The sequence below is a fragment of the Capricornis sumatraensis genome, chromosome 15 (genome assembly GCF_032405125.1).
Source record: "Capricornis sumatraensis isolate serow.1 chromosome 15, serow.2, whole genome shotgun sequence".
Lineage (NCBI taxonomy): Eukaryota > Metazoa > Chordata > Mammalia > Artiodactyla > Bovidae > Capricornis > Capricornis sumatraensis.
Genome location: NC_091083.1, coordinates 24,780,274 through 24,802,410, shown reverse-complemented (window position 1 = coordinate 24,802,410; position 22,137 = coordinate 24,780,274). Strand labels below are relative to the sequence as shown.

Below are 22,137 nucleotides of genomic sequence, written 5' to 3'. Positions count from 1 at the left end.
TGTCTCTACTTCATCCTTCCCAAGCACCTTAAAAAAAAAAAAATTCATTTTTTTCCTTTACCTTATGCCTACACTCAACATCAGAAAAACAAAGAACCACCTTTACCTGATTTTTATTTGGGGGGTGCTAAATCTCTCTTAAATATCTGACTGAATCCTCTGCCTTCACGTTATACAACCATTTTCATCCCTTAAATCTGATGTCCCCACCTTCCCTTGAAACTGCATCCTCACAGGTAACAAATAATCTCTTTGTCAAGTTAATACCTTTTATCACTTCAAATTCTTTGGCGTCTCTAGAGCCCTTTATAATGATGGGTACTCTTCATCTCTGATATTCTCCCTGTTACTGGTTCTCTAAGATGGCATATATGATTGCATCTTGGGGTTTTCCTTTTGTTTTCTTTTTCTTTTTGTTTAAATATGCTTTTTACACTTGTCTCCTTTGCTGGTTTCTAAATGCTAAATGTTAAGATGTCCTAAGAGAGCCACAAACTCTCTGATCCCTCTTCCCAGCATTCTTTATTCTCTTGGAGTTCAGTTCTCACTGTTGTAACTTTTATATTTTCTTACCGGACTGCTTTATCTTAATCCATTCCTTCCCTTCAGCTGCTTTTTTGAAGAGGCCCAACTGTGATTTGACCATCAGCTCAAAACAAACATGCTTAAAATCCACCCCTCTCACTTTCTTTCCTAAACTAACTTTGTCTTCTGATGTTTCTAATTCTAATAACCAGAAAATTTTATGTCCCCATTTCTCAGATTTTTGTACTTTGGAATTATCTTTGCTTCTTTTTTCTTGATACCACACTTTCAATGCAAAGAATCAGGACACCCTCTACCATTACCGTGAATTAGCTCTAGGAGTTTTGGAAATTGCTTAACTTCTTCAAATTACCTTCTCTGTATAACAATGACTACATTTACAGACCTCACTGAGAACCAAAGAAAATTAACTGAAGGCACTTTCAGATATAAAGTATTAAACAGGTGAAATGGCTGAATTCTGTCTTCTGCCTTCACATGGCTCTTGAATTAGCTTCGTTCCATTCCTTCTATTAATACCCTACTTCAGCTCCCAGTTCTCATGTCACACATGAACTACAAATACAGCCTTCCAGCTCTCCTGTGCGGGTCCTTCCTTTCTTCTCCAGCTGTCTCCAGCCCATTTCCCTAATGCCTTTTCAGTTTCTACTTCTTTATTACATCACTGATTCCGACTGCCTGTAGAGCAAAGCCCAGATTTTGTAGTTAGTTCTTCAAAATCTGTCACATGTAATCTCCATCTGCATTAAAGCTACTCCCAGTACTTGCTATAGATACCAATATATAGTTGAATAAACAAACCAGTCTGAACCTTCCTTGATTTAACACTTTTGCAAAATCATAACAGACTCTACTTGCATGTGAATGCCATCTCCTCTTCCACAGCCTGGCACTCATTTGAGACTCTGCTCAAATACTATCTCTTTAGTGAATCGCCCCCTGATTAAATTAATCTCTCTCTCTCTTTCCTAAGAATTTTTCAGTCCTTGACCGCACTATTTTGCCAAAGAATGCTCAAACCATTGCACAATTGCACTCATCTCACATGCTGGCAAGGTAATGCTTAAAATTCTCCAAGCCAGGCTTCAAGAGTATGTGAACTGTGAACTTCCAGATGTTCAAGCTGGTTTTAGAAACGGCAGAGGAACCAGAGATCAAATTGCCAACATTCGTTGGATCATTGAAAAAGCAAGAGAGTTCCAGAAAAACATCTATTTCTGCTTTATTGACTATGCCAAAGCCTTTGACTGTGTGGATCACCACAAACTGTGGAAAATTCTTAAAGAGATGGAAACACCAGACCACTTGACCTGCCTCTTGGGAAACCTGTATGCAGGTCAGGAAGCAACAGTTAGAACTGGACATGGAACAACAGGCTGGTTCCAAATAGGAAAAGAGGTACGTCAAAGCTGTATGTTGTCACCCTGCTTATTTAACTTATATGCAGAGTACATCATGAGAAATGCTGGGCTGGAAGAAGCACAAGCTGGAATCAAGATTGCTGGGAGAAATATCAATAATCTCAGATATACAGCACCCTATGGTAGAAAGTGAAGAAGAACTAAAGAGCCTCTTGATAAGTGAAAGACGAGACTGAAAAACTTGGCTTAAAGCTCAACATTCAGAAAACTAAGATCATGGCATGTGGTCCCATCACTTCAGGCAGATAGATGGGGAAACAGTGGAAACAGTGTCAGACTTTATTTTGGGGGGCTCCAAAATCACTGCAGATGGTGATTGCAGCCATGAAATTAAAAGACGCTTGCTCCTTGGAAGAAAAGCTATGACCAACCTAGACAGTATATTAAAAAGGAGAGACATTAATTTGCCAACAAAGGTCTGTTTAGTCAAAGCTACGGTTTTTCCAGTAGTCATGTATGGATGTGAGAGTTGGACTATAAAGAAGGCTGAGTGCTGAAGAATTGATGCTTTTGAACTGTGGTGTTGGAGAAGACTCTTGAGAGTCCCTTGGACTGCAAGGAGATCCAACCAGTCCATCCTAAAGGAAATCAGTCCTGAATATTCTTTGGAAGGACTGATGTTTAAGCTGAAACTCCAATACTTTGGCCACCTGATGGGAAGAACTGACTCACTGGAATAGACCCTGATACAGGTAAAGATTGAAGGCAGAAGGAGAAGGGCACAACAGGGGATGAGATGGTTGGATGGCATCACTGATTCAATGGACGTGAGTCTGAGCAAACTCCGGGAGTTGGTGATGGACAGAGAGGCCTGGCATGCTGCAGTCCATGGGGTTGCAAAGAGTTGGACATGACTGAGTGACTGATCTAAACTGAACTGAACTGACTGCACTATTCAGCATTGAATATACCTTCAATGTTCCTTGTATTATTATTAAATTCCTATGTGGCTATTTGGTCATTCAAGTTTTTATGTTCTACAATTTCACCTATATAATAAGCTGGCAAATGTGATTAGACAGAGGATGACCATATGACATTGTCCAAATTTGGACACTTTGACAGTGAGTGAGAGAACTATTAACAACTATATCAGACAATAGATATAAACTAGGAGTTACACCTCTGTGATATTAACAGCTACTACCAGATTGCATTTCACAAGAAAGAACTTCAGTTTTGATTGATTTTCCATGATATAAGTTGTGAAGATCCCAGTCCTCCTTAGTCTTAGCTCATAATACCATATTGATAATGTAGCTAGCAGTATCTCTTAATTTTTTAAACCAAACAGCCATGAGTAGTTGTTGGCTACTAAAACAGAGTAATAATTTGCTGTTAGACAGGCAACTTACTCTGAGGAAAAGCAATTTGCAGTGAGTGTGAAAACAAGCCAGCTCACTGGCACCTAGTGACTTGGTTGAAAGACGAGATAAAGCTACTGTGGTCATAAATGTTCTAATAAAAGTCGAATGTGAGTTAGTGCTGCTCTGAACAACAACAGGACTGGCTGCGGTCCCCAAGAGGCTGTTCTCATAAAGTTACTGGTATCTGGAGCATCACTGTGCTTCTCAGTGAGGTCAAGGAAAAGCAGCAAGTTAAACTCTAATTAGCCATGACCTTAGGGATGGTAAATGGTGAACTATCTTCTGTCCTAAAGGGACTGCATGTTTTAATCCACATTTAATCAGGAAACAACCCAACTGACTGGTTTGTGGGCCAGTGGACCCCAGCCATTTTGGCACCAGAGACTAGTTTCATGGAAGACAATTTTTCCACAGGCTAGGGTGGCGGAGTGGCTTCAGGATGATTCAATCACATTACATTTACTGTGTCTTTTATTTCTGTTATGATTGCATCAGCTCCAGTTCAGATCATTAGGCATTAGATCCTGGAGGTTGGGGACCCCTGCTTATGCCATCAAATCCAAGGGTGAACCCTATTTACAATGACAATTTAGAATAATGCTTATCAATCAAGCCAGGACAAAAAGAGATCTATAGTATTTGACTGGTACTCATGACGTGCTTAATTTGTATATGTTTACATAAGATGAAAAGGTTTAGAAAAACTCTAAATGGCAGATGGCAAACTTTTTATCTATTTAAGGTACTACAGAAAAAAAAAAAGAAAGATATATATATAGTATGTTGCTGCTGCTGCTGCTAAGTTGCTTCAGTCGTGGCCGACTCTGTGCAACCCCATAGATGGCAGCCCACCAGGCTCCCCTGTCCCAGGGATTCTCCAGGCAAGAACACTAGAGTGGGTTGCCATTTCCTTCTCCAATGCATGAAAGTGAAAGTGAAAGGGAAGTCACTCAGTCGTGTCTGACTCTTTGTGACCCCATGGACCGCAGCCTACCAGGCTCCTCCGTCCACGGGATTTCCCAACCAAGAGTGCTGGAGTGGGTTGCAATTGCCTTCTCCAATATATATATATCTTTTTTAAATTTGAGAAACTTGTCCTATTTATTGTGGAATTTTGGATACATACTATCTCTTTTCAAGTCAATTCAGAAATGGAAATAAAAAATAATTATGATCCTATCCATAAAAAAGTGAATCACTATGTTGTACCACTGAAATGAATACAACGCTGTACATTAACTTTGTTGTTGTTTAGTCACTAAGATGTATCCAACTCTTTTGCAACCCTATGAACTGTAGTCCACCAGTTTCTTCTGTCCATGGGATTCTCCAGGCAAGAATACTGGAGTGGGTTTCCATTTCCTTCTCCAGTGGATCTTTCTGACCCAGAGATCGAACTCATCTCTGCTACATTGGCAGGCATAGAAGGCAAGCCTGTCCTTCAACTGTACTTCAATTTAAAAAAATGTATACTATCATGTAAGAATTGAATCGACAGTCTATGTCTGACGCAGGATACAGCATGATTGGGGCTGGTGCATGGGGATCACCCACAGAGATGTTATGGGGAGGGAGGTGGGAGGGGGTTTCATGTTTGGGAACACATGTAAGAATTAAAGATTTTAAAATTTAATAAAAAAATAAAATAAAATAAAAAAAAAATAAAATAAAAAAATAAAGTAATTAAAATCCTGAGAAGGGGAACAATATAGCATTAGGATGGAAGGAAAATAAATGTTAAGCATATCTGCTATACAAGATCATTGGAAGGGGTATTACAGATGCATTTATAGCTATTTTCATACAATGTTGTAACTGACTAATATCAGTGTTTAATCATTCCCTACTTAGAGCCTCCAGTGATGTTCATTTCTATCTTTTACAAAGACTCATGTAATTTCTACAAAAGCTTAGTCGAAAGCACAAGACATTCATCCTGTGATAAAGAAGTAATGATAACCACTCTAATGATATTTTATGAGCGAGGTTACAATCCTGGAAGTAACTCCAACATTCACAATGTTTTTAAAATGAAAGAAAGAAATTAAAAAATCAAGATGTCTGAGACAGACCAATTAGAACCTACAAAAATGACTTTTATTGTATAATCAGTGGTATTAAATTCAGGGGTTGAGAGCTTGGTTTGTGAATTATTTAGATCATTCTAAATCACTTTTTTCCTGCCTCTTCTCATTTGGATAACTCACTAGTGTTCGCTTAAGAAAGGAGGGTGAGTATGGGAAACAAATGAACCCCTCCAATAAATACAAGAAGGAAGCAATGGGAAAAAGATGAATGAGGTGAAGTGAAAGTTGCTCAGTCATGTCTGACTTTGCGACCCCATGACCGTAGCCTGCCAGGCTCCTCTGTCCATGGAATTCTCCAGGCAAGAATATTGGAGTGGGTAGCCGTTCCCTTCTCCAGGGGATCTTCCCAACCCAGGAATTGAAATGGGGTCTCCTTGAACCAGAATTGAACCGGTGGATTCTTTACCAGTTGAGCTACCAGGGAAGTCCAATGGGTAAAAAGATAAATACCTCCAATAAATTTTGGCATTTTTGGCTAAATACCAATTTTTGGCTAAAACTAATGATTATCTTTTTAAAAATAGTGCTTTTAACACAATGCTGATGAAGTCACCTTAGGAGGCAGCAAATGTGCTTTTAATTCCTGGTTGCATTACACAGAGAAGTTAAGGAATTGACCAAAAGTCACAAAGTTAGTAAATTAAAAGCTAGAATTTTTGCAAGGTCTGTCCTCTTTGCACTGATCTCTTTCTACTTACTGCACTTAGCTGGTTCCTGCTTTCATAACTGTCAAACACTAAGGTCTCAGGCAAATCACTTCCCATCTCTTATTATTCACGTTCTCATGTAAAAAGTGAGAAAATGGACAAACACTGGTTCTCTACTTACTATGAGCATATAACCTCCAATTAGCCTTATAATTGTTACATATGTGCCAATGATTTTTTAAAAGAGCAATATTTTTATTTATTTTTAAAAGTTAAAAAAATTTTTTTTGTCTGCACCAGATCTTAGTTATGGCAAGTGGGATCTAGTTTCCTGATCAGAGATCAAACCTGGACCCCCTGCATTGGGAGCTCAGAGTCTTAGCCACTGGCCAACAGGGAAGTCCTGAAAGGGCAATATTTTAAATCAACATTAATTTTATGCATTTAAAACTTACAGTGAAAGATTCAACTAAAATATTCCGATAAGATTTTCATTGAAAATGTCCGAATGCATCAAGTCTTATAACATCAATGTTGCAATTTCAAGAGTTATTTATAGTTCCAAGCACACAAAAGTTTATTCAGGGAAATGAAGTTTTAATTTCTCTTCAGGTGAGACATGTAATGCAAGAGTTGGGAACCACTGCATTTGATTTTTCCTTAAATTTCCTGTTGTCTCCAACTTTCTATCATTTTATGATTCTGTTATTGACATTCTACTTGGATTATTTTAGATGAGACTACTTATTTAGCCAAGTAGTGCAGTGGTAAAGAATCCACCTGTCAGTGCAGGAGACACAGGAGATGTAGCTTTGATCCCTGACCAGGAAGCTCCCCTAGTAAGAAATGGAACTTGGAGTGGTCCATTTTCAGGATGAGATAGCTGGCCTTGTGTGGAAAATTATCAACCAATGGTTTTCCAGAGTTAGCCATTTTTTCTTGGAAAATTATTGGCAAGTTAGTGTTGTCTAACAGCTTATACCTGGAGAGTCCCTAAGCTAACAGGATGTTTGGGAAAGGATAAACTAAAGTCCTTGTTGAGAAATGTGGACTTAGGATGGGAAGGGAGTAGAAAGAATACCCTATGAGACCTAGACGATGAAGTCTGGGAAGATTGTAACCCCATAGTACGAAGCCAATGAGGAACTGGGGAGGGATCTGTGTGATAGGGAATAAAAGTGCTTGCTGTAACTGTCAGGGGTGTGCTTGCCCATGAGACACCCGATCTTTCAAGATCATCATTGAAAGTCTAGCTTTTGCTGTGCTTTGGGCCTCTGATTCCATTCCTTGGTTTGAAGCTGGTGAGCGTATTTCTTACACCCTGGAGAAGGAAATGACAATCCACTCCAGTATTCTTGTCTGGGAAATCCCATGGACAGAGGAATCTGGTGGACTATAGCCCACGGGGTCTCAAAGAGTTGTACACGACTGAGCACATATGTGCTCATTTATTCAGCAAATATTTACTAAGCATTGTGCTTGTCCTGGGGATACAAACAATGATGAGATAAATGTTCTGTCCCCTGGAGCTACCATATATTTATTAAAGTTCACTAAGAAGCAAAATAAAATAATACAATGAGGGAAGTCATTCTGATTTTGTTTTAAATACAGTACCCTGAAAGGTCTGATCAGTTAATTCCACCTATTAACCAAAGTTAATAGAAAATAATTTCAAATCTCATAACCTCTGGTGATTCTTCCACTGAAATACCATAAATCATTTCATTTAAAAATATATATATACTGTTTCCCATTACACTAAATATATTCTGCTAAATAGCTTTTACAGTTGGTAAATAATTTTAAATCTAAAAACAAGATAATTACTTAGTTTTTAAAAAACATATTCTACTTTTCCTCTTCTGTACTCCTGAAATTTTTATAGTAATATAGCTTTTTGCATTTTAATGTTATTTAGTTGTGTTCAACTTTTTGCCACCCCATGAACTGCAGCATGCCAGGCTTCCCTGTCCTTTACTATCTCCCGGAGTTTGCTCAAACTCATGTGCGTTGAGTTGATGATGCCATCCAATCATCTCATTCTCTGTTGCCCCCTTCTCCTCCCACCCTCAGTCTTTCCCAGCATCAGGGTCTCTTCCAATAAGTTGGCTCTTCACATCAGGTAGCCAAACTATTGGAGCTTCAGCTTCAGCATCATTCCTTTCAACGAATATTCAGGACTGATTTCCTTAAGATTGACTGGTTTGATCTCCTTCCTGTCCGAGGGACTCTCAACAGTCCTCTCCAGCACCACAATTCAAAAGCATCATTTCTTGAGCACTCAACCTTCTTTATGGTCCAACTCTCACATCTGTACATGACTACTGGAGAAACCATAGCTTTGTCTATGACTTTCTGTTACTATAGCTTTCTCCCTAATAATTCTATCTCTTTTACATTTGGATTTGTTGCTATCAATATATTTATCAGTTTGGTTTTCTTTTGACTTTGCTCGACATGTTCAGTGGTTTTTAGTTCATCTGGTCAATTTTTTATATACCTCTCTTTCTAAACAAATTCTAATCCAATTATGTTGTTTGTTAAGATATACCCAGTCCAATATTTCATTATCCTAATGAATTTATTGGGCTTCCGTGGTAGGTCAGTGGTAAAGAATTGAACGTGATTTAGTGACTAAACAACAACAGGAATGAATTTATTATGTGTCTTTCCATCCAAAGCACTGTTGTTTTTGTTCAGTCGGTCAGTTGTGTCCAACTCTTTGTGACCCCCTGGACTGCAGCACGCCAGGCTTCCCTGTCCTTCACCATCTCCTGGAGCTTGCTCAAACTCATGTCCATTGAGTCAGTGATGCCATCCAACCATCTCGTCCTCTGTTGTCCCCTTTTCCTTCTGCCTTCAATCCTTCTCAGCATCAAGGTCTTTTCCAATGAGTTGGCTCTTCACAGCAGGGAGCCAAAGTATTGAAACTTCAGCTTCAGCAACAGTTCTTTCAATGACTATTCAGGGTTGATTTCCTTTAGGATGGACTGGTTGGATCTCCTTGTAGTCCAAGGGACTCTCAAGAGTCTTCTCCAACACCACAGTTCAAAAGCATCAATTCATGATAAATTATTTAGTTTAGTTGTTTTATAATGCTGTCCTAAAATTGACACTATTTTGAATTGGTGGAAAAATAATCTATAGTTCAATTTATTATGATTGCAATGCAGTTATCATTGCTAAATTAAAGTTTATAGTCTCTGTCTCTACAAATGGACTCAAGTGTTTATTTTAACAAAAGTCAGCTACTAAAGTTAAAAAGAAGAAATTATTCAATCGTTGGTATTATAAGTAGAGCAAATTTCTTTTAAAGAGCTAACAGAAAGAAAGACTTGGAATACCTAAAACATATATTGTGTTCTTAAAGCAACATAGTTCAGGTTTACAGACACCCAAGTAGACTGTATTTCTGTGGGTTTTTATTTATTTATTCACTTGGGTCTTTCATATTTTAAGGGTTTCCTTGTGGAATTTTATACACAAGTGTAAATTATATCTGTGTGTGTGCTCGGTCCTTCAGCTATGTCCGACTCTTTGTGACCCCTTAGCCTGTCAAGCTCCTTTGTCCATGGAATTTTCTCCATTTCCTCCTCCAGGTGATCTTCCCGACCCAGGGATCAAACTCACACCTCTTGCTTCTCTTGCAATGGCAGACAGATTCTTTACCACTGTACAACCTGAGAAGCCCCATAAAAAAAAAAAAAATATATATATATATATATATATATACACATATAAATATGTATGATAAAAATACAATATGAATATATATAACATTTATTTCATGGCTTTATGTACCATTAAAAATAATGAGTTATGGTATGGTAATTAAGGGGCTTCCCCGGTGGCTCAGATGATAAAGAATCTGCCTGCAGTGTGGGAGACCTGGGTTTGATCCCTGGGTTGGGAAGATGCCCTGGAAGAGGGCATGGCAACCCACTCCAATATTCTTGCCTGGAGAATCCCCATGGCTAGAGGACCCTGGGGGGCTACAGTCCCTGGGGTCGCAAAGAGTTTGACATGACTGACTAAGCATAGCACATAGTATTTAAGAAGCAATTAGAGCAGAGAACTCAGTGAGATATTAAATATTTTACTCACTATTTTTAATAATTCTTCCTGATGAAGTGAAGAAAATATTTTATTAATTTAAAAACACTATAGTCTTGCCTGGAGAATTTCATGGACACAGAATCCTGGTGAGCTACAGTTCATAGGGTCGCAAAGAGTTTGACATGACTGAAGCAACTTAGCATACACACACACACACACATATGTTATCCAGAAGAGTAAATGAAAGATTATACTTATAAAGAGATCTTATTTTGGTAACTGCATAAATAAAAGAATCACCATAAACTTAAACTGATGTCTCAGAAACATTCAGTGATGGACATGAATAAAATTCCAGCATTTTAGACAGATACACAAAAAGTGTCTTTTTAAAAAATGTAAATGATTTTCGCCTTTTTTCATATGGCTATATTTCTGGAAAGTTGCCATCTAATAAAACAACTTCTTTAAGGAGAGTGTCAAACCATTTCAGCTGGATTTTGCCTCATCTTTTCTTCTTCACAGTAGTTCATCAAAAGTGAATGTTCCCTTTTGCCTCCTCTAAGAAATAAAAATAAATATTTTCTTTCAAGAACCTACTTTTTCCTGGAGTTTCCTTTAAGCCTGGAATAAGACTAAAGAATGCCTTAAGGGTAACATTCAGTTATGAAAAAAAAAAGAAATGTGACTTCAAGATAAAAAGAGATCCATGGGTCTATGAAATGAATTCTCTATTTACTACACAGGTTAGTCAATGTATCATGTCTTCTTGTCTTCCAAGTGCTATTCATTAGGCAGCTGTAAAGCAAGATGCCAAACTTTTAGTAAACACTTTTTTTCTCCCCAGCAGCAGCCTCTTGAATCCTTGCCTAGCTCCTTTTCTCTAGTTTCTTTTCTGGCAGCACTCCTGATTGCCAGGAAAAGTTGAGGGCCACAGCTGCCCATCTTTCTTTCATCTCACTCTCCATGGGTCCTTGTTATTCACAAATATTCTTGGGGTGAGGAATTCCTTGAATGACAAACTGCTCAGGAGCCTGTGGTTATGCGGGTGCTGTAGCAGCACAGCCCACAGGCCAGATGAGTCCTGAGTTCAAGTCTTGGCTCTGAAACTGGCTGTCTCATGCCCCAAATGCACTGTTTCACCATGCTGTGTTTCTGTCTCCGCACTGGAGTTGCCTCCAAAAATGCTGGAGGGGAGAAGGGACACTTGCCACCTAGCTTTCAGGAATAGCGTGCACGTGCATGCTCAGGAATGCCTGACTCTTTGACCCCAGGGACTGCAGCCTGCCATGCTCCTCTGTCCATGGAATTTTCCAGGCAAGAATACTGGAGTAGGTTAAAATATTTAGGAATAGAGGGGCATTTTCAATAGTGATATACGATAGTATTTAACAGCGGGCAAACATTTATGTCTGAGGGTTGGACACGACTGAGCGACTTCACTTTCATGAAAAGTGAAAAACTTTCATGCATTGGAGAAGGAAATGGCAACCCAATCCAGTGTTCTTGCTTGGAGAATCCCAGGGACAGGGGAGCCTGGTGGGCTGCCGTCTATGGGGTCACATAGAGTTGGACATGACTGAAGTGACTTAGCAGCAGCAGCAAACATTTATGTCTACAAATATTCATTCTGTATTGTAAATCACAGAATCTATGCCTAGAAATGTTCAGCAAACATTAAATTTCATGTAGAACCCAAGGCATTTTAAATCTTCCAAAGAAATAGTAGCTTCATGAAAATCTATTAAAAATTAAGGAATATGTACTTATTTGAATATTTGTTCTTTGCTATTTTACTTCAATATAATGATCCTGATTTCAAAAAAGGATTTTTAAGCATGTTATTCATTCATGTATAACGAGATAGATTTTAGTCAAACTCAAGTATCTTTTTTGAAAATTACTGAGAGAAACCAGATAGGCCAATGCAAACGAAAGCCATCTAGTAAAAAATCAAAAGAAAATGCTCAGTTTAAGACCTGAAGAGGATGATAGAGAAATATAAAAGATAAGTTTATGAAAAATAGACTATTCTGCCAAATGAGTAAAGAGTGACTGTCTCAGGAGAATGGAACTCTTAGCCCCGATCCTCTAAGACATGAGGTGTAAATAGTCAGCTCAATTATTATTTAATTACACAATATATGAAGTCATGATTTGGTTTATCATCAAGACTTCCTCATTCTCGACTACTTTTCTCTTGATTTTAATCACTTGAGTCATATTCACTGAGCATTCCATATAACAATGAATTTCTAGAATTTAATCCTTGTTTTATCCCATTCTCTTTCCATAAGAAAAAGTTTAAAAGCTAAAGTCCAGGTAACATATGAGGAAGAGTGTTTGCATCCACAAAACGTATGTATAATAATTAGTGCATGTTTTCTGCAAGAACATAATACAAAGATAACAGCTACTGTCATTATTATCTTCACTAAAAAAAGACAATAGCAAGGACAGCTACATAAAGTGGTGTACACCTTTGGGCAATGATTTTGGCAATATTTGTTAAGTGCCTTTAAGATGTTTCTTTGTTTCATGAGATCACACTTTGGGGAATCTATTCTAGGAACATAATGTATATCCTTAGATACACATCTTCCTGGGCTTCTCTACTGGTGCTAATGGTAAAGAGCCTGCCTGTCAAGGCAGGAGACATAAGAGACACGGGTTTGAACCCTAAATTGGGAAGATCCTCTGGAGGAGGTCATGTCAACCCATTTCAGTAATCTAACTTAGAGAATCCCATGGACAGAGGAGCCTGGTGGGCTACAGTCCATAGGGTTGCAAAGAGTCAGACATGACTAAGCAACTTAGCAAGCATGCACACATCTTCCTACATGACTACATACAGCGTGTGAAGCAAGCCCCTTTACACAGAGAGGCAGCATAGCCTAGAGGTTAAGGGCATGATTCTGGAGAGCCTGGGCTGAAACTCTGACTCCACCACTGACTAAATACATGATACTGAGCAAGCTGCTTAAGTTCTGTGCCTTATTGCCCTCATCTGTGACATGGAGATCATTTTAGTGCCTCACAGTTCTCTGTGGGGACTAAATGAGGTAATAAATACGAGTCACTTTCACCAGTGAATTTAATAAATGTTCACTGTTATCATTATCATGTTCATGTTCATCATCATGTTCATGGGGCCAGTTATACGAGCAAACAATGTTAAGAACCCCAAATGCACCAGAATACAATATGGCTGCATAAACTGTGGCCTATCCACTTAAGGGCAAAGTTATTAAATTGTCATATGGAGTGAAGTAAGTCAGACAGGGAAACAGAAATATCATGTGACATCCCTTATATGTGGAATCTACAAAGAAATGATACAAATGAACTTACTTAAAAAACAGAAACAGACTCACAGACTTAGAAAACAAACTCATGGCTGTCAGTGGGGAAGGGATAGTTAAGGACTTTGGGAAGGTTATGTACACACTGCTGTGTTTAAAATGGATAACCAACAGGAAGCTATTGTATAGCACATGGAACTCTGCTCAATGTTATGTGCCAGCCTGGATGGGAAGGGGGTTTGATGGAGAATGGATACACGTGCATGTATGGCTGAGTCCTTTCACTGTTCATTTGAAACTATCACAAAATTGTTAATTGGCTATATCCCAACATAAACTGCTTCTGGTGTTAAAAAATAAATAAATAAAAATAAATAAAATTTTAAAATATTCATCACAGCATACACTTTTTTTTTTTAGTATGGAAACTAATTTCTATAAATGTTCAATGCAGTCTGGATTTCATGGTGAAATACACAAGAAACATAGTGGGTTATATTTTAACATCATGGACATTGGGATGTGTCTTAAAGTCAAGGGCATGTCCCAGTTTAATGGGGAGTGTGTGATGCAGCTCACGTTTGATTCAATCTGTGGTAGGCAGAATAATGGCCTCCCAATTATGTCCATGTCCTAACTGCAAAAACCGGTCAACTACAAGAAAGGCAAAACAGACTTTGTAGATGTGATTAAACTAATGCCTGTGACCTGGGGAGATTATCTGGGATCACAAGGGGCCTTACGAGAAGGTGGTAGGGGTTGGAGTTAGTAATAGAAGATGTGATGGCAGAAGCAGAGATAGAATGATGAGAAAAAGGGGCCAGGAGCCAAGAAATGCATGCAGCCTCTAACAATCGAAAATGGTAAGGAAATGATTCTTCCTGAAGCCTCTAGAAGGAGTCAGTTCCGCCTTGACTTTAGCCCAATGAGACTGAGTTTGGATTTCTGACCTTCAGAACTGTAAGAGACTGTGTTGTTTTAAACTACCAGGTTCATGGTAATTTGTTACAGCAGCAATAGAAAACTAATGCACAGTCAAATTGGTTGGAATAAGGTTCTTTTTACTTCAAGGCATCATAAACAATGTTAGGCCCTTGGTGTTTCTGAACACCTCTTCACAGCATATGGGACAATCTATGTAAAACTGTTGAATGAATGTTGAATGGAATAGCATACAGCCATCAGAATGATGTTTCAAAAATAAAAAGTATAAATTTGCATGTCAGTTAAATCACAATTATACTAAATGGGCGACACCAAGTTATGCATGTAAAAATTACAGAAAAACACATAGTTATAGTGATTAGTTCTGTACATTAGGACTCTAAATGACTTCACTTTTTGCTTTTATGTTTCCACAGGGTTTTTTTTTTTTTTTTATAAAGAGGTACAACTTTCTTAATGGGAAAAAGCACATCAAATTCACCTGAAAAGCAGACAGTAGTATAATATAGAAGATGAAAAGCAACTTAGACAATATTGATAAACACAATCTTTTCATGCACCAATAGCTCTAATTTAGTTAGTAATTCAAATCTTTGAATTCATAGCTCTGGCATGTCAGTAAAACTGGGCAGTCATAATGCATTTGTGTTTTGATTTTGCAGACATGGATCAGCTTTAATAATAGTACAGTTATGATGATTATCTTAAAGACTCATCTGCTGACCAGCCGCTGTGAGCTGCATGAAGACGGCAGGGTGTCAAAAAGCCAGTGATGGAGGCAGAATTATTGGCAATTGACTCAACGGCAAGAAAAAAGGCAAAGAGAAGAGAAGCTGGGAACCTGCAGAAAAGGTATGGAAAGACGAGGATTCTTCCTAGAACTATGGGTCTTTGATCTTGGGGAAGGCGATCCACCACTCTGGACCTCAGTCTCTTCCTTTGTGTTATGAGGGTGTAGGACACAGTATGTTAAAAGGCTTAAACACGTGAGGGTTACAGCAGCAGCTTGGTGTCTGGTTAGTCACTGAAGATTTACAGCTTGTCACCTGTCAGCCCTTGGAGCAATGCAGTCATAACCTTGGGAAACGACCTTTCTTCCATCAGAATTAAGATGGAAGCACATTAACAAGACTTAGTATGAGTTTTCTAACTATACACAATGTCTCATCATTACACAATTATTATGAATTTGGGCTTCCCTGGTGGCTCAGATGGTTAAGAATCTGCTCGCAATAAGGGAGACCTGGGTTTGATCCCTGGGTCAGAAAGAGCCCCTGGAGAAGGCAATGGCTTTCCCACTCCAGTAAATCATTAAATTATCACTTTAAATGAGAATACCAGTTGTGGAAGACATTGTGTGTGAAAATTTAGTGGAAGTTTGAAATGTCCTAGAATATTTATATTTTTTTTCTAGAAAGTACTTATAGAATACCCTTATTTGAAAGAGACTTCAGTTATTTAATTGAAATCTCGAGGAAGTTAGAAGTCTTCAGGGTGGAATAAATCACCTATATATTTAACTCTAACGCAAAACAGAAAGGTAAATATCAGAGAAATATATATATATATGTATTACTGTGGATAGAATTTCAGAGGAAAGACAGAATATGTGTGGCTGTCCTGGCAGAGCGATGGTAAGGAAAGCTTACAGGGTACATGGTGTTGAAGGCTACTGGGATCCAGATTTCAAAGACTGAGGTGGAAGAGGGGACTTTCTTGGTGGAAGGAACAGAAGGAGCAATGTCTTGGTGGCACAGAGAATTTGGGGTGTGTGTGGAGAAGAACATGGAGTGAATTGGATGGTACTGAACTCCATGTTGAAGGTGGCTTAGGCAGTAAAGAATCTGCCTGTGATGCAGGAGACCCGGGTTTGATCCCTGGGTCTGGAAGATCCCCTAGAAAATGGAATGGCAGCCCACTCCAGTATTCTTGCCTGGAGAGTTCTATGGACAGAGGAGCCTGGTGGGTTACAGTCCATGGGTGGCAAAGAGTTGGAAACGACTGAGCGACTAACATGAATTCCAAGTTAAGGAGCTATGGGATTAAACATTGAACTGACAGACAAGATAGAAACAGCCAAGGTCTTGAAGGAGGTCTAAGAAGACTGCACTTCACTCCACAGACAGCTGAGAGCCATAGAGGACTTCCGAACAATTATTTAATTGATCTGCATTCACTTTCCACTGTTACAGAGGCCAAAGGTAAATTTGTAGTTTAAAGGTCATCACAATTTCTCACTTAACACGTGAATAAAATTCTAAGTAACTGTCTGTATATCACCTGGTGAACTGGAGAAGATTTAAACTTTTAAAGTTGGAAGCTCTGAGGGAGGTTTCCTTCATTGCTCTAGTATTTATGTTGTGTTGTGGAAAATTCTGAGAGAGATGGGAATACCAGACCACCTGACCTGCCTCTTGAGAAATCTGTGTGCAGGTCAGGAAGCAACAGTTAGAACTGGACATGGAACAACAGACTGGTTCCAAATAGGAAAAGGAGTACATCAAGGCTGTATATTGTCACCCTGCTTATTTCACTTCTATGCAGAGTACATCATGAGAAACGCTGGACTGGAAGAAACACAAGCTGGAATTAAGATTGCTGGAAGAAATATAAATAACCTCAGATATACAGATGACACCACCCTTATGGCAGAAAGTGAAGAGGAACGAAAGAGTCTCTTGATGAAAGTGAAAGAGGAGAGTGAAAAAGTTGGCTTAAAGCTCAACATTCAGAAAATGAAGATCATGGCATCCAGTCCCATCACTTCATGGGAAATAGATGGGGAAACAGTGGAAACAGTGTCAGACTTTACTTTTTTGGGCTCCAAAATCACTGCAGATGGTGACTGCAGCCATGAAATTAAAAGATGCTTACTCCTTAGAAGAAAAGCTATGACCAACCTAGACAGCATATTCAAAAGCAGAGACATTACTTTGCCGACTAAGGTCCATCTCGCCAAGGCTATGGTTTTTCCAGTGGTCATGTATGGATGTGAGAGTTGGACTGTGAAGAAGGCTGAGCACCAAAGAATTGATGCTTTTGAACTGTGGTGTTGGAGAAGACTCTTGAGAGTCCCTTGGACTGCAAGGAGATCTAACCAGTCCATTCTGAAGGAGATCAGCCCTGGGATTTCTTTGGGAGGAATGATGCTAAAACTGAAGCTCCAGTACTTTGGCCACCTCATGAGAAGAGTTGACTCATTGGAAAATACTTTGATGCTGGGAGGGATTGGGGGCAGGAGGAGAAGGGGACGACAGAGGATGAGATGGCTGATGGCATCACTGACTCCATGGACATGAATCTGAGTGAACTTCAGGAGTTGGTGATGGACAGGGAGGCCTGGCGTGCTGCAGTTCATGGGGTCGCAAAGAGTCGGACACGACTGAGCGACTGAACTGAACTGAACTGAAGAGCAATGGCTCCATGATGTTGGGATGAAAGCCATGCACACAGAGGGACCAGGAAGCCCAGTTGTCTGAGAGGCAGAAGGTGACTTGGTCACATTGACCTTATCCTGTGACCCCCAGGCTTCGCAGTCTCAGGCCTCTGGACACCAGGGCTTGGCTGTGGCCCTTTGCACACCGCCGCTGTTCCTCGTACCTACTGCTCTTGGGCACATGCAAACACAACACTCATTTGGCTTGGTGCTCTCATTGTGTTTGAATGAGTGTGTGTGCATGCATTTGCATTTATATGTATTGATAAATGTATAAAAACACACATGTTCACACAAAATGGCAATGGCACATACCATTATCTTATTGTTATAACTGTTATTTTGTAGGGAAATCTATATTTTTCCTAAATGTTTTGTGAGCATTTTAAGAGCAGGCCCACCACACTATTATGAACCCAGCTAATACTCAATTAGTATTTATCGATTAGTTGATTTAAGCTAAGTCCTTCAGCCTGTGGCATATGGTGCATTCCTTTCAGGATCAGAAGAACAGCGGGTTCACATACTTGCTATAATGAGACAAAAAATATGGTTTCTATTTTCTTTTAGGTCTGGAAAAGGCAAGATGGCTTATTTCTTTAAAAGCTCCTGAGATAAGGTAACTGAACTCAGCACATGAAAGCCATCCATCAATACACGTGTGCGTGCGTGCGTATGTGAAACCAGCCAGCTCCCAAGTACAAAGTGGAGAAAATGTGCTAAATATTAAATGCAGGTGGTGTTAGAAAACGGCTACAGTTCATCAGTTGGCAAGGTTTTCAGGTACTCTACTTGACCCTTACCTCGATAAAGAAGATGCTGGCTGCTGATGTCGGGTGGTGATACATATAGACTGTCACAAGGATGGCTGCGGCTATAATGAGGACCAGGATGAGAATCCCGACGATGAGACCGGCATGAAGGGCTCCTCCTTTCTTCTCAGCTGCACTGTCATCTGTAGAGGCTGGAAGAACAGCACAGCTGTCAGACATTCATATGCATGAATGCATCTCTGGGTGCACTCGTAGATCTGCATTTTCATTGAGGGGTATATTCATATTCTTAATTAAGTGCCAGTGAATTTTTTTAAACTTTCTGAACGACTTTTCTTTTCCGCAACACCAGTTTTAGAAGTTAGATGCTCTTTCCTTGGCAAATGAAAAACCCATACTCTTAAATGATTAAAAGCACATTTATAACTGTGTTTTAATTTATGGTTCAATAGTCTTTATTCTGTTAAATAAGGCAAAATTAATAGCCTTTATTCTAAAAGTACTGGGGAAAATCTAAAACCCTAATTAACTGTATAATAAATTTAACTTTGATCTTTCTCATTAAACCACTGGCACTCTTACCTATGGAAAAATTGATTACTTTTTGAAATCTCCTCTCTCATTTTCTTTTGGAAAACTTGAACTGAAGAGTACCAAACATCTTTTGGTGGGCTACACAGGCATTTTGAGAAAGTCTGTGCATGAGTTCAAAGGATAATTTTCAAAATCTGTTTTAAACTGAAATGTTCTATAAAAGTGTAACAGATGGATGCTAAATGACCCACAAATAGTTTATCACTATCTAAAGGGAATACACAGCATATGAAAATATTCTACTATGCCACAGACTAATATCATTTTCTGTAACTTTTACTAAGATGCTCTCCATTGTAATATCCATTTCAGAGAGTAAGGAAAAAGGAGAAATTAAATTTTGAAAGCAATAATTAGCCAAGCCAAGCCAACCAACCAAATAAAGCCAATCTCTAAAGTCTTCTCTTGTTCTAAGATTCTATAATATTTGAAGTCTACTCAGGCAAGTAGAGGAGATATTCTTAAATTATGTGCACCAGGAAATTGTACCTTATTACATAATATGAAGGGTATTTTTGAATCATTAGAAAATTCTCTACGACTCATAGAAGTTCTAGAACAGTGATTCCTAATCCTTTCATTAGCAATTTACGTCTTTATTATTTCCAATTTTTGCATCTATGTTTTAAACATTTTTTGGTCTATTAAACCTCACTTAATAAGCACTGATTTATTTCTTTTATCATAATTTTTATTAGTAGAAAAAAACAGACATGACTACCTATCAGAATGTGTAGTAAATACAAGATAAGAAAATTCCAAATAGAGAAAAGAAATATGAACTCCCAATTCTTCCCATCCATGCTTTCAAGTTTCGTTGCTATTATTTGTTTATTCTTTGTGTGAGACCCATAGTTGGTATTCAGTAATTCTTCTCCATGTCTGATGGGCTTCCCTGGTGGCTCAGACGGTAAAGAATCTACCTGCCATGTGGGAGACCTGGGTTCGATCCCTGGGTTGGGAAGATCCCCAGGAGGGCATGGCAACCCACCCCAGAATTCTTGCCTGGAGAATCCCCAAGGAGAGAGGAGACTGGCGGGCTACAGTCCACAGGGTCGCAAACAGTCGGACATGACTGAGCAACTAAGCACAGCACAGCACTCCACATTTAATAAAGCTTAAATTCCTAAAGCTTTCCCTTAACATAACAGAAGTTCATTAGTCACAGAATGTATAATTTAGAGTAATTCATTATGTAAAAGTTCATTTTCAGAGGATTCTGGGAAGATGGTAGGGGAAGAAGTATCAGGAATATGTCTTCTCACATTGACAATTCCACTGGCAAAATCTGACGACTCTGGACTCTATTGAAGGCCTGGAACTTCCAGGAAGAAGGCTCACACTGCACGTCGTGGTTAGTTCAAGCCAATTTCAGCACTTAGGACAGTAGTAGCTACCCATCCTTGGCTGCTCAGCCATGGGGCAGGCAGCTACACACCTGCTCCTGATGTAGACTGTCTAGTCTTTGGTTAGGCCCTCTCTCCATGTCAATAACAGTAACTATGCCATAGGATTGCTGTGAAAATCAAACATTTCATACATATTAAATATATAAGAAAGCACCTGGCATACAATAAGTGCTTAGCTAATGTAGTTATTATATTATTATATCTTATATGAGGCAGATTGAGGCAAATTACACTGTCAGATTCAGGACACTGCATAAATTATGTTTTTGCCCTTAACATTTGTTACTTTTAAGAGTCTGGCTTCATTCTTAAGTATGCTTGTATTATTGCATTTTGGACACTTGGCTTTTTTTTCTTATTTTTAAAAGAGGGTGACAGATTCCTTTCATGGAAAAGTAGGATTAATTTAAAATGTTGCTTTGGAGAATATGTGGCAAAAATATTTGCTAGAGTTATGAAAGGAAGCCTTGAATGTTTATTCAAATCTCATGTATAATTCCATCCAACTACCCTTCCTTCCATCTATCCATCCACTCATTTATCCATCCACCCTTCCATCCATCCATCTATCCCTCTTTCCATCCATCTACTTCTTCTTCCATTCATGCATCCATGCATGCATTCATCTATCTGGCCCTCTTTTCATCCATGCATCCATCTATCCAAACAGCATCTGGTTCTATTTCTGGGATTAGTAACCTTTCAAAAGCATCATAAAGTCTAGTTTAATTTTGTGTGTGTGTGTATGTGAAGATGGGGAAGGCAAGGAAAAGACACCTGTGACTTGACCCTGAACTATGATTTCTCAAATGGGCCAGAGATCCAGAGCCTGTTGAGAAGGCAGCAGGCAAGGGACAGTTGTCTCAGGAAGGAAGAGGAGAGCTAGGGACATGTTTCACTCAAGAACTCAGCAGTTCTTGTCAATAAAACGATCTATGACTTGCAGGCCATATGTTGCCAGTCTTTAGAATAAAAAATCATAATCATAACTGCATTTATTCCTTGAAATCCACTCACTCTTTTTATTTAGGCATAAATGCTTACACTCACAATAATTATTAATCGATATTTCTAATAATGGCTACTTATAATATCCTCCTTTACAAATTCTTTGCAGTGCTGGTATGGATGTTAAGACACCATTTCATATCTAATGCAACCTGTACAGAATGTAGTTTGTTACAAGCCGATAAGCATTTTATAACATTTTTGGATGATGATGATTTGAACAAAATAAACTATTTTCATGGATTTTCAAAATATTACTAACCAGTAGACAGAAGAAATACTTAGGAACCCATGAACGTGCACATGACTTTATGATGTGTCATAATTAGAACAAATCATTTAAGGAGAAATGTAGCAAATTTCAAAATATTACAGGGGTATCTTGGTGACCCAAGCCCATGCTATTTCTAAATACTTCAGAAATAATCAAAATGAAGTGGCAAAAATTGTACTCATATCTCTGGAGAACTTACTCTTTTGCTCTTACTATTTAGCCAAGCTTTCTGCATCTCTGTTCTAGCTGCTTTCTTTATTAACAGGTAT

At 38.8% G+C, this 22,137-nt stretch overlaps 1 protein-coding gene across 1 annotated transcript in view; it reads right to left on the bottom strand.

Annotated features, from left to right (window-relative positions):
- PLXDC2 (plexin domain containing 2) overlaps positions 1 to 22,137 on the bottom strand; it is a 431,731-nt gene that overhangs the window by 11,989 nt on the left and 397,605 nt on the right. Inside the window, exon 12 of the mRNA XM_068987428.1 lies at positions 18,614 to 18,774. Within this exon, the coding sequence (XP_068843529.1) occupies positions 18,614 to 18,774 (161 nt within the window). The remainder of the gene's footprint in view (positions 1 to 18,613; positions 18,775 to 22,137) is intronic.